This window comes from Chaetodon auriga, chromosome 4 (genome assembly GCF_051107435.1).
Source record: "Chaetodon auriga isolate fChaAug3 chromosome 4, fChaAug3.hap1, whole genome shotgun sequence".
Lineage (NCBI taxonomy): Eukaryota > Metazoa > Chordata > Actinopteri > Chaetodontiformes > Chaetodontidae > Chaetodon > Chaetodon auriga.
This window is the reverse complement of record NC_135077.1, coordinates 13,856,505-13,867,282: the sequence shown is the minus strand read 5'-3', so window position 1 is coordinate 13,867,282 and position 10,778 is coordinate 13,856,505. Positions and strand designations below refer to the sequence as shown.

Here is a 10,778-nt window from a genome sequence, read left to right as displayed (position 1 = left end):
GTTACAGAGAAACACTTAATATGCATTTCTCTGTCTTCAACATGGGCCATCCCTGTCGCGCCTGCCTGCAGTCTTTGAATGACACAAAGATATATTCAAGTAAATTAGAATATGTCTCAGTACAGTATGTGAGTAAATGTACGACTTATCTACAACCCTGACATCAAAAAAAAAGTTGTATAAAACAATAAAACTGAATGTGATAACTTGCTAATACTTTTAGAGATATGCAAGAAAAGACTGAGAAAGTTGTGGAATGCTCCAAAAATAACAGGTTCATTGGTAACAGGTGATAGTATCATGATTGGGTATGAAAGGGGCATCCTGGAAAGGCCAAGTCGTTCACAAGCGAGGATGGAGGGAGGTTCACCACTTTGTGAAAACATTACTGTATAAAGGATATTATCACATGGGCTGAGGAACACTTTGTAAAACCGCTGTCAGTTAACTGTTTGGAAATGATTTCATTTACGTCCCAACTTTTTCAGGGTTCTTTGTTAATGGTAGTTGTCCTACTTTCTACCACTTGTTGCTAGCATATAGCTGATTTTTCAGCAAAGCCAGTAAGTGTTAGTATTTAAAAAATATATTTTCAGGGTACCTCAGGGACTGAATTATCTTGTTTGTTATCTTGTTTATGTCATGGAGACCTACCACAGGCGAAAACAGAAGCTGTATTTCAATCTTCATTCGTTTTGAAACTGTTTGCAGTCATTTAAATTCATACGTTAGCATAACTTTTAGCATAGCATCGGTCGCTAGTGCTGTTACTAATATCTAATGGTGCATCTCTTCGAGCGCGAGGTGTGTTGAAGTCTTGTTTTTGAATTTTAACGACATCTGCCTGTCCGACAATCAGAAAGAAATACATTCAATGGCAGTCAGGTGAGTCCCAGCGTTACTTAAATCTGTCTGCTGTACTTCGTAACTAACACTAACTTAGTAATGTAGCTATGTAACAAGTTACTCACCTGTCCAGTGTAACCTCGCATTAGAGACCCTCCACCTTTCAGTGATGTTCACCGGCTAATTCGTGTTTTACCGTGTCCAAGCTAAGTTCATGGGTTTGATCTGTCTCGCTGAGTAGTTCAGGGAGCCTGGGAAATTAGACAGTCCCAGCATATTTATAAACAAGAAGGGTACAATAAAAAAGACATCTGACAAATGTAACACCGATGCTGACTGTATTTTAATTGTGTTATGTCCTTACGATACACATAAATTATGCACAGTAACATTGCTTATATATTCATGTGGGAGTTGTGTCAAGGCCAGTTCACCCAGATCACCATTTTTTTTTTTAATTTGGATCAACCAACCCTTTAAGAAACAATGACCAAACAAACAAGACTTCACATAACCCACATTTTTATTTTTGACAGCCGACCTGATGCTGCACTTGACCATGTCTGTCCTGAGGAACACAGTATTCCTATAAAAATGACATATAAATAGACCATAGATTCATGTTCCATTCACATTGCTTTTGTTGACTGTGCTGTACAGTGCGAATGAATCCTCCCCATCCTCTTGATGTCTTGTTCTGTGAAAGGACAAAAATAAACCATTCACACTGATTCTAACCCAATGCGTATTCTTTTTGAATCACATAGCAAATAATATTTTCATGTGAGAGGAGCTGCTCACCTTGGGGCACTCCTGGCGTTGTCAGTTTTAACAATACTGTATTCTACATCGACCTCTTCCTCGTTTTGTCTGCAGGGCTGAGTCGGTCTGATGTTGGAGTAGAGAGCATCTTCTTGGTTCAGACAGAGGTGGATGCTGGCGTAATGGAGGTCCTCATAATCTTCTTCTGGTTGTTTTTGCGCTCCAGCTGAGGTGCTGTAGAAAACTGGACCCATGTTTAGCTGACAGGACAAACAGAACAGTATAACTACATTTTTACTGGTCTGTTGCACAAAATGTCCTTGCTTGACTTACCTACCTTACAGTTGGATTTTGGTTGGGATCAAGGGAGATTGTTCTTCAATTCTTTATAATGTCTTCACCAGCTACTGAGAGTTGGTGGTCACAGTGCTTGATGCAGTTAGTTGTGAAACTACTAATACTTTGCTGAGTCACAACAACTGTGATCCTGCGCTTGAGTAAGTGTTTTTGCAGTCCCTACTGGTCGCCAACAGAGATTTAGAATATTCAAAGATAGCTGAATACCCCTTTGTTTAAGCAATATAAACCATGTTTAGATGCATTAAATACTAGATTTCAGATTTTGTTTAGCTGAGCCTGAACAGCAGGGGCACATCAATTCAACAGTGGATCACACATAAATTCTTTAATCAACAACAAGTGACCAGAGGGGCGTTACATGATGTGGGAACACAATAAGACTGATTTTGTCAAAATTTAGTTTAAGAGTTGATTCGAGAAGCATGGATGGATGCTAGTTAAATTACTGCGGTAACGTAACCTTTCAGTTGAGCCTGCTCAGGGGAACGTGTTAAGGTTGCACAGTTCAAATACTTTTTCCTGCCAAATGATGAGAAAAATGGCACAAAATTATTTTTCTGGAATTTTGGAAAACCTCTAAGTTAGAATACCTTGAAGTATATTTTATTATTCATTTAAGTTTGATGTTGTCTTCTTATGTAACTTGCCTGGATCAAGAGCAAATACTGATTTGGGCTTGTTAATCCACATTAATACTGTATGTGGTATTAAGCTACGTAAATAAACTCGACAGACCTTCTCACTGGATATTTTCAACAAACATAGAGTGGCAAGGTAACAGTTTTTATTTTAACTACTGTAGGAAAAAGCCTCTGTTCGAAAATCTTTGACTACGGTTTAAGTGACACATACAAAATTCATTTAAACCCCATTATATTAGGGTAGCAGTCAAGCAGCAACCTCAAGGGCTGAAAAATGAAGCCAACGCATAACGACAAAAACTGCAGTTCCTCAGATGGCCACTTGAGGGAGGCTCTAAAAGCACATTGACCCCCATAGACCCTAATATTAACTGTGCAGCAGAAATACACAGGTTTGCGGCCTGGAACAAAAATTAGTAATTAATTTCTGCATTCACGGGGGTGGCTGTGGGCCAGGAGGTAGAGTGGTCGTCCACCGATCAGAGGGTCAGTGGTTCGATCCCTGGCCTCAGCAGTCCATATACTGAAGTATCCCTGGACAAGATATTGAACCCCAGAACTGCCCCAATGCTGTGCCATCAGTGTGTGTATGTATGCCGCTTTGGATAAAAGCATCAGCCAAATGACTAATTGTAATTGTAATATTAATCCTTTGTGGAAAAATTAGGCAATAGAGGGAAATAAGGCACTTTCAGATAGGCATGTTTTCTTTTGCACTGAATACTTGACCGCTTCCTTCCTCACCTGTGCTCTGTTGTTGGGTCTCTCTCCACCCTCAGACTGCTGTGTGAAGATCTTATATCTCCTGGATGGGGGGGGAGAATGAGGAGCAATTGAATCCAGGGACCAGATGACATCATTTCAGATGCATTAGTGAACACAATCCTGGTTAGACATAATGGCTCACCTAATCCACAGGAAGACAGCGAGGAGTATGATAACCAGAAGAATGGCAGTGATTGTTGTTATAGCTGCTGATGTCCTTGCACCTGGATAATCAGGAGGAAATACTGACAGCTCATTTGGGAATTGCAGGATGTTCGAGTCATTACAGTTTAACATATTGTTCCCCAAAATCTCCAGTCACCTACCTGCAGGGCTTGAGAAAGTATTCAGATCCTACACTTAGGTAAAAGTACTAATACCACATTGTGTAAATACTGTAAAAGTGTGTTCAAATTATCATCAAAATGTACTTTACATTTCTGATTTCATATCTGATTGTTTGTTGATTAATATTACTGCTGCATTAATGTGCGTGTTGCATTTTGCTGCTGTAAATGTTTAAGGTTGATTTGAACTGCTTTATACAGTGTTTGTTAGTTTAATTGACAGCAATGCATCATACTCTGTAAGATCATCTTGTAGTGTCACTGTCCTGTGAGAACTACATATCTCCAAAAAGAAGAAATAGAATGGAAAATACTCAAGTAAAGCCAAAAACAACAAAAAAGTGCCTCAAATTTGCACAGCACTTGCATAAATGTACTTAATTACAATCCACCTGTACAAGGTTAGAAACTGTGTTTAAACTGTGTGTTTTATTAAAAGGAGTTACTGCATGTTTAGGCAGTTTGCAGGCTGTTTCACTTTGGTTAAGGTCAGGTCAAGGAAGTGTAAGGGACTTCTGGTACCCTCTCTAACAACAGTGGGATCCGAATAAGGTCTGCATTAAAGACGTGGATGTACTGTAGGTGAATGCACACAACTGACCTGCTGCAGCAATCAGATGTAAGGTGGAGTTATGGCCTCCTCTTTTGTTCTGGGCTTCACAGTAATAATTCCCACTGTGTTCAGCTCTGAAGTCAGTGATGGTGAAGTTCTGTCCTGATGCTTTTGGTGAGTCTTCATTCTCCTTGTACCAGGTATAATTAGCTGCTGGGTTAGCATCACTGCTACAGGTAAGATTCACTGAACTGCCCTCCACGATCTCACCAGCAGGACTCACTGATACAGAGGGAGGCTTTGGAGGATCTGGTGAAAAATACATGAACTCATTTGTGTGATTTTAGGTTCTCTGAGTGTGGTGCCAAAGACTTTCTATCCAATGTGACAGATGTTCACTATTCAAATCCATTAACCACTGCTAGGTGTGAAAGAGGCAGCTGCAAACTTTAAACAGCTGACCTTTTAGTCTGCAGCTAGTCAGACTGTTGAAGGCAAGTCTACAATCATCAGATCAGTGTCTAAATTCTGTTTTGTACTTACACTGGACCTCTACAGAGAGAGATGGAGAGTTCATCTGGCTGTACTGATTTTCAGACTTGCAGAAGTAGATCCCACTGTCCATAGAGCTGATGGAGGTGAAAGTATAAGTGCCTTCTGGTCCCTGAAGCAGTGTTTGGTTCCCCTTGTACCAGGTATAAGTAGCTGCTGGGTTAGCATCACTGCTACAGGTCAGTTTCACTGAACTGCCCTCCACTATGTCACCAGAGGGACTCACTGACACATTGGAGCTCTTTGGACCATCTGGAAGAGATATGTTAACAATGATTTTTATGAACTGAGGTGTGTTGCAGCATCTGAAACTTTGGAGGGGGACTTGTGATGAATGTGTGTGTTTGAACAGCACTGTGAATATAAATGCCAAAAGTTCTGCTCAGTGAACTGCAGCCACAGAGAAAGTAGACATAATCTCCAAAACCCCTCCTTTGTTCACCCGACATAGCAAATCTGACTGATTTGGGCTATGTGTTGCTTTTGAATAAGTTGTTTTTACTCACATTTCACATTAACAAAGACATTTTTAGATGTCATCTTCCCCAGTTCATTTTCAGCTGTACAGTAATATTCTCCAGAGTCAGAGGGCTGGACAGAGTTCAAGACAAGCTTTTGTTCTCTGCTTCGCAGTGTTTGGTTCTTCTTGTACCAGGTGTATTTAGCTGCTGGGTTAGCATCACTGCTACAGGTCAGAGACACTGAGCTGTCCTTCATAGTGTCACCATGGGGACTCATCGACACCTGGGGAACTGGCGGAGCATCTGAAGGAAATAATATAACACACATTATTCAGTGAGCGTTTTACTCTCTGATTTCAAACAATCAAATCAAACAATTTTTAAAAAGTCACTTCACTGCCTTTGCTGACATTTCAGTGGAATAAGCGTTAGATCAACAGCACAGTGTGAATCATGAAGTCCACATGCACCTGCATCCTTATGCACATGCAAGGTATGAACAAAACAAGCGCTGGTAAAAACACAGCTCAGTAACACTCCACAGGATACCTTTAATGTTTGCTTTTACTGTACCGCACCATACTTTCAGCACGCAATTACAAATTACTAATTGAGCAATTGCATGTATGGATTATGGTCAATTATAAGACTCATGGTAAAAATGGTAATCAGACATTTATGGATGCTTCACTGTTCTGCTGTGTCAAATAGTTCTGCACAGCTGTTTGATAGTCTTGGAGGACCAATGTGACTGCCTGAGAGGATCTCATTTGCTTACCAAACTAGATGTTATGTTGATAATGGATGATTCTGTAGCAGCTAAGTAATGTTAAAGTAATGTGATGTTTTAGTAGTGTAGAGGCTGGAGTGATACATCATGTAATATGTTGAACTTTCTCTCTGATTTTATCCTAAAATGCTTTTCTGGTTAAACCTACAATAACATATTTTCTTTTTATTATTCATTTTTGCCATTTGGTGGCAGCAGAAACAAGCTGTTCACACAAGACTGCTATTATCACCATATGAAGTTGATTTGGTAAACTGGCTAGCACCTATTTCCACATCCAGCAGATAGACAGCTGCACACTGGCATATCACATACATCTAGTCATGTGATCCATTGTTTCTATAAAATATTGATTATGGCAGCATTAAAGTTTTCGCCAGTGGATGTTTGTTCATGACATAGTGGAGTAAACTCACACACTGGAGGAGACTTGTAACTCTTGTAAGCACAGGAATAAGTGTCTGCAGGATCAACGTATCCTCTGTAAGAAGGAGATGTTTCTTCCCAAATTTTTGTTTCGTTCTTGTACCAAACGAAGGAAGAACGGTCAGTAATACAGCTGCTCTGGCAATTCAGCTTTGGACCAGTAGAAGACCAGATCACTTGCACACTTAAATCTGGATCTGTGAATGAGGAACAGAAAGGTCATGTAAAAATCATCTGTCAGTAACACAGAGAGTGGCCTGTTATTTCAACACTGGAAAGATGGATATAAAAAAGTAATCTCACTTGAAAAACTAAATACATGTGTTCTCTTTAACTTAATTCTGTTTGGAAATCAGGTCATCGTTTACTCGCTTAGCTACACACTGTAAAAAAAAAAAATTTAGCCAGGGGTGCCCAAACTTTTGCATGCCACATATATTTCAACATTACATTAAATTCTGCTACATTAGCTAACCTGATAAGAAAGTGGTACAAGAAGTTTTTTTTTATCAAACTGTGCTGCTGTGAATACTAGTTTGAGTGCATCAGTACCTTTAACAGTCAGAGTTGTTCCAGGTAAACTACTCCCCCATTCAAACCTTCCTGCGCTGAATTTGAAGCGATACTGAACTGAATCACTCTCTGTCAGGTCAGTGATTCTCAGAGTGGAGCCTGTCCATGTTTCAGGGACCTGAACACGACCTGCATACTGGGAGTCTTCTCTGAGGTCCTGAGGCTGTGAGGGATTCTTCCACTGATGACTACGATCAGGACTGAACCAGAACTTTGATGTGACATGATAACTGGAGCTGCTGTACGTGCTGGAAATGTCCACTGACGAGCCTTTGAATGCACAGATGTTTCTGTGAGTGTACGTCACTTTGTTGCAGGTTTGACCACGGACACCTGAAAATGACATTTTTTCAATTATCTTTATGAAAGCTATAGGTTATACTGCAGTAGATGGGGTCGCCCATGTAAAAGACACATGAAGTCATGGTACAGAACATCAGATAAAAAGTTCCAAACAGCATCATGTTTGTGGAAGACTGTGGAATGAACTCACACACTGAAGGAGAGGGGAAATCCTCATGTCCACTGAGAGCACAGGAATAACTGTCTCCATACTTATGGGAGCTTGAATAATAATAATCATAATCATTCTGATAATAATAAGATGTTTTTCCCTGAATTTTCTCTCCATTTCTGTACCAGATGTAGGAAGAACGACCAGGTAGATAACAAACACTGTGACAGTAAATCCGGCGAGAATATGAATATGAATCGTGTTCCTCCTTCACCTGGAGATCTGGATCCATGAGGAAGAAACAGGAACATTATTTCAGACAAAACTGTCAACATACACACATGCAAATTCAGACACATTTATATTATTGTTTTCTAGATGCTGAACATTTGGAATTAATTAACATACAAATGAAGACGTACCTGTTACAGTCAAAGTGACTCCAGGTGAACCAGTATAGCTTCTATCTCGTTGGTTTGTTGTGAAGCTGAACTTGTACTCAGCTGAGTCGCTCTCTCTCAGGTCTGTGATTCTCAGAGTGCAGTCATTGTTATTATAACTGTACTCCACACGACCTGAATACTGTGAGTCTGTTCTCAGATCCACAGGTTCAGCTCTACTGAGTTTAGTATACCAGAATTTGTTTTGAACTTCAGTATAAAGTCCGTTTCTGCGGGATGGGTATGTGTATCTGCAGCGTATTTCCACTGTCGATCCTTTTAGGGCACAGATCTTAGTAGAGCCACAAGTCACTCTCCAGTCACTCTGACCCTGTACCACTGTAACACAGAGCACATCAGAAACTACAGTCACACTCATAACAACATCAGCAGACAGACATGAATGTGTCAAGGTGCTTGAGGAAAGGTGATCTAGACAATCTTCAGAACAGCAAAATCTTAGTATTTACTGCACTTACTGTCACATAACATTCTTTATGATACACCTTTAAAAGCTTGAGATCATTTTGACTTTAGACTGGGACCGAGACTTGACTTGACCGGGACACTTGATGGAAGTGAGCCCTCATTAATGAACTCTGTTTCACCTGTGCTTTATCCGCTCTCACACCAAACTGTCTGAACTTTTGCGACATACTAATTGTTAAAGGGTGTTTGCGTGCCTTGTTTCCTGTCTGTGGTCAGGTCAAGAGTGTGAAACTACGTGCAGGCAAAGATGGAAGTGAAACTCCTCACTGCCAGTATGTTGGTCACATGAAGTCTTATAAATCTTAAAGGATGTAACTCGGAAAGTTTAGTACACATGTGAAACAGCTACTGTGATTATTCTACTTTTCTGGGGTGTTTATTAAACTTATTTTTTCAGCTTTATATCCATAAGCACACTCCTTTAGCATGGCAGCCAGTCCAGAGCACCTTATTTGGTGGGGACAATAGACTATAGATGCCACAAATTAAAAAAAAAAACTCCACTCATCTTCCTCCAAATATGATCCAAGGTAAATCATTAAATCTGTTGGTGATCTGTCGACTAATTACCTTTAATTACTTAATACATTTTACTTAAACGTTCCCTCCTTCCAAAGTCCTTCGATATCTTAAGATATAGATGAAGACATACAGTACCTGACACAGACAGAAGGAAGGAAACAAACCAACTTGCTGCTGCAGTGAACTTCATAGCTGCTCCTCTCTGTCAGAAGGTCGATACTGTGCAAGAAATACCGTGCAGTATATCAGTTTTTCAAATAATTTGTTTAAGTATGTGGGCTTAAAAGAAGGCGTGTCTTTGTTTTCTTCTTTTGTGCAGCTGATGAAAACCAACCTGGCTTCCTTCCTCCTTCCGTCATTAACATACATGAACAGCAGAATGTCTGTACATCCCCAAGTTGAAATGGAGAAATGACTTTGAACTATATTGCTTTTTAAACGCTGCATGAACTTCCTGATATATTGTGGACTATGAGAACAAAGGCCGATCATTTTATAGCCTGTTGGTACCCGAGCCACTCACGTCACAGCTTCCCACCTTAACACAACTTCTGAGAGGACAGTTTTGTGTCAAAATAATAAACTAAAGATGCTTTCACACACCTGACATCTCACTGAGTGTCTGAGCAGATAATCTGTCATTGAAAGCACCAGAGGCAACAATTAACACCTGCAGCTGGCAGCTGGACTGATTTCCTGAAAATACTGTATGTTATTTGTTAAGATTGAGATAAATTGTGCCCCTTGCCTTTGGAAATAACACAGGTCACTGGTGGAAAGCAACAAAATATATTGACTCAAGTACTGTGCTTAAGTACAGTTTTGCAGTTCTTGTCATTTGCTTTTATTATTTCCATCTGCTCCTACTTTATCATTCTACTCCACTGCAGTAAAGTGACAAATATTGTACTTTTTACACCAATAAAAGTTGCTTTACAAATTCTGATTAACAGTACGAAATACCAACTGAAAAACAAATTTGATTTTGTAATTTATTCTTTTTATTATATAACACATTATTGTAGGTTAAGATAACTTTTTTTTTGTTTGTTTTGTTTTTTTATCCCTGAGGATGAATTCACAAGCTACCCAACAGTATATAAAGTAATTAAAATGACCCCCACCTTTACAACTGTAACATAATTATCATCCAATAAAACAAGACATTATTCTGAATTTGGTCGTTCTGCATAATGAGCATTATTTGGTACGATAAGTATATGCTGATTCTAATGCATCAGTAAATGTTTGAATGCATGTCTTTTACTTGTAATAGAGTATTTCTGCACTGTAGTATTTCTACTTTCATGTAAGTTACAACTGTCATAGCAAGCTAGTTAGCCCGGCATGCTAATATTTACAGCTCACATTGGAGCAGATTAACACAGTGTTTAAGTCAGTACTCTTTTTCTCTTGTTTTTGGTTTTGTAGAAGAGGAAAAAGTTTCCCTCCTGCAAACTCTTGAGCAGGAGTGTGTGTGAGGAGCCTTTTTCCTTTCTATCAAGTTAATAGCTAAGAACCCGAAAACCTCCTTCAGGAGGAGGACTTGTGAAGGAGTACCTCCTGAGGCTGAGTGGACTGGTTTTACTGGGACAGAGAGATATTGAAAATATCAATCAAAATTATTCTGTGGGGTAAGGACAACCCCTAAAAGTCATTCTGGGATTGGGATGGGACAGGAGCACATCATGAACTTTTCTCTGACCTGTCTTTAAATCTTTCTCTGAGCTTTCATACCTGTGTCATTACCCGGCTCTGAGTCCATGACTAATACAGAAATAAACATCATGGATGACT

General features: G+C 39.6%; 1 protein-coding gene across 1 annotated transcript; it reads right to left on the bottom strand.

Annotated features, from left to right (window-relative positions):
* Window positions 1–1,368: 1,368 nt before the first annotated feature.
* On the bottom strand, window positions 1,369–9,171 carry LOC143319853 (sialoadhesin-like). Its single transcript, XM_076729093.1, has 12 exons — window positions 9,117–9,171; window positions 7,953–8,309; window positions 7,570–7,812; window positions 7,056–7,409; window positions 6,494–6,700; window positions 5,333–5,590; window positions 4,818–5,078; window positions 4,323–4,583; window positions 3,517–3,598; window positions 3,354–3,414; window positions 1,648–1,868; window positions 1,369–1,543 (listed from the first exon to the last, which is right to left on the bottom strand). The coding sequence occupies exons 1-12, from the start codon at window positions 9,169–9,171 to the stop codon at window positions 1,465–1,467; spliced, it is 2,439 nt and encodes an 812-aa protein (XP_076585208.1). The 3' UTR covers window positions 1,369–1,464.
* Between the last annotated feature and the right edge of the window lie 1,607 nt (window positions 9,172–10,778).

Coding starts and splice junctions, on each gene's coding strand:
- LOC143319853 (XM_076729093.1), bottom strand. CDS start 9,171: ATGAAGTTCACTGCAGCAGCAAGTTGGTTTGTTTCCTTCCTTCTGTCT. Junction 7,410..7,569: donor TTTCCCCTCTCCTTCAGTGT/GTGAGTTCATTC, acceptor TGTCATTTTCAG/GTGTCCGTGGTCAAACCTGC. Junction 3,415..3,516: donor GCTGTCTTCCTGTGGATTAG/GTGAGCCATTAT, acceptor CCCCCCATCCAG/GAGATATAAGATCTTCACAC.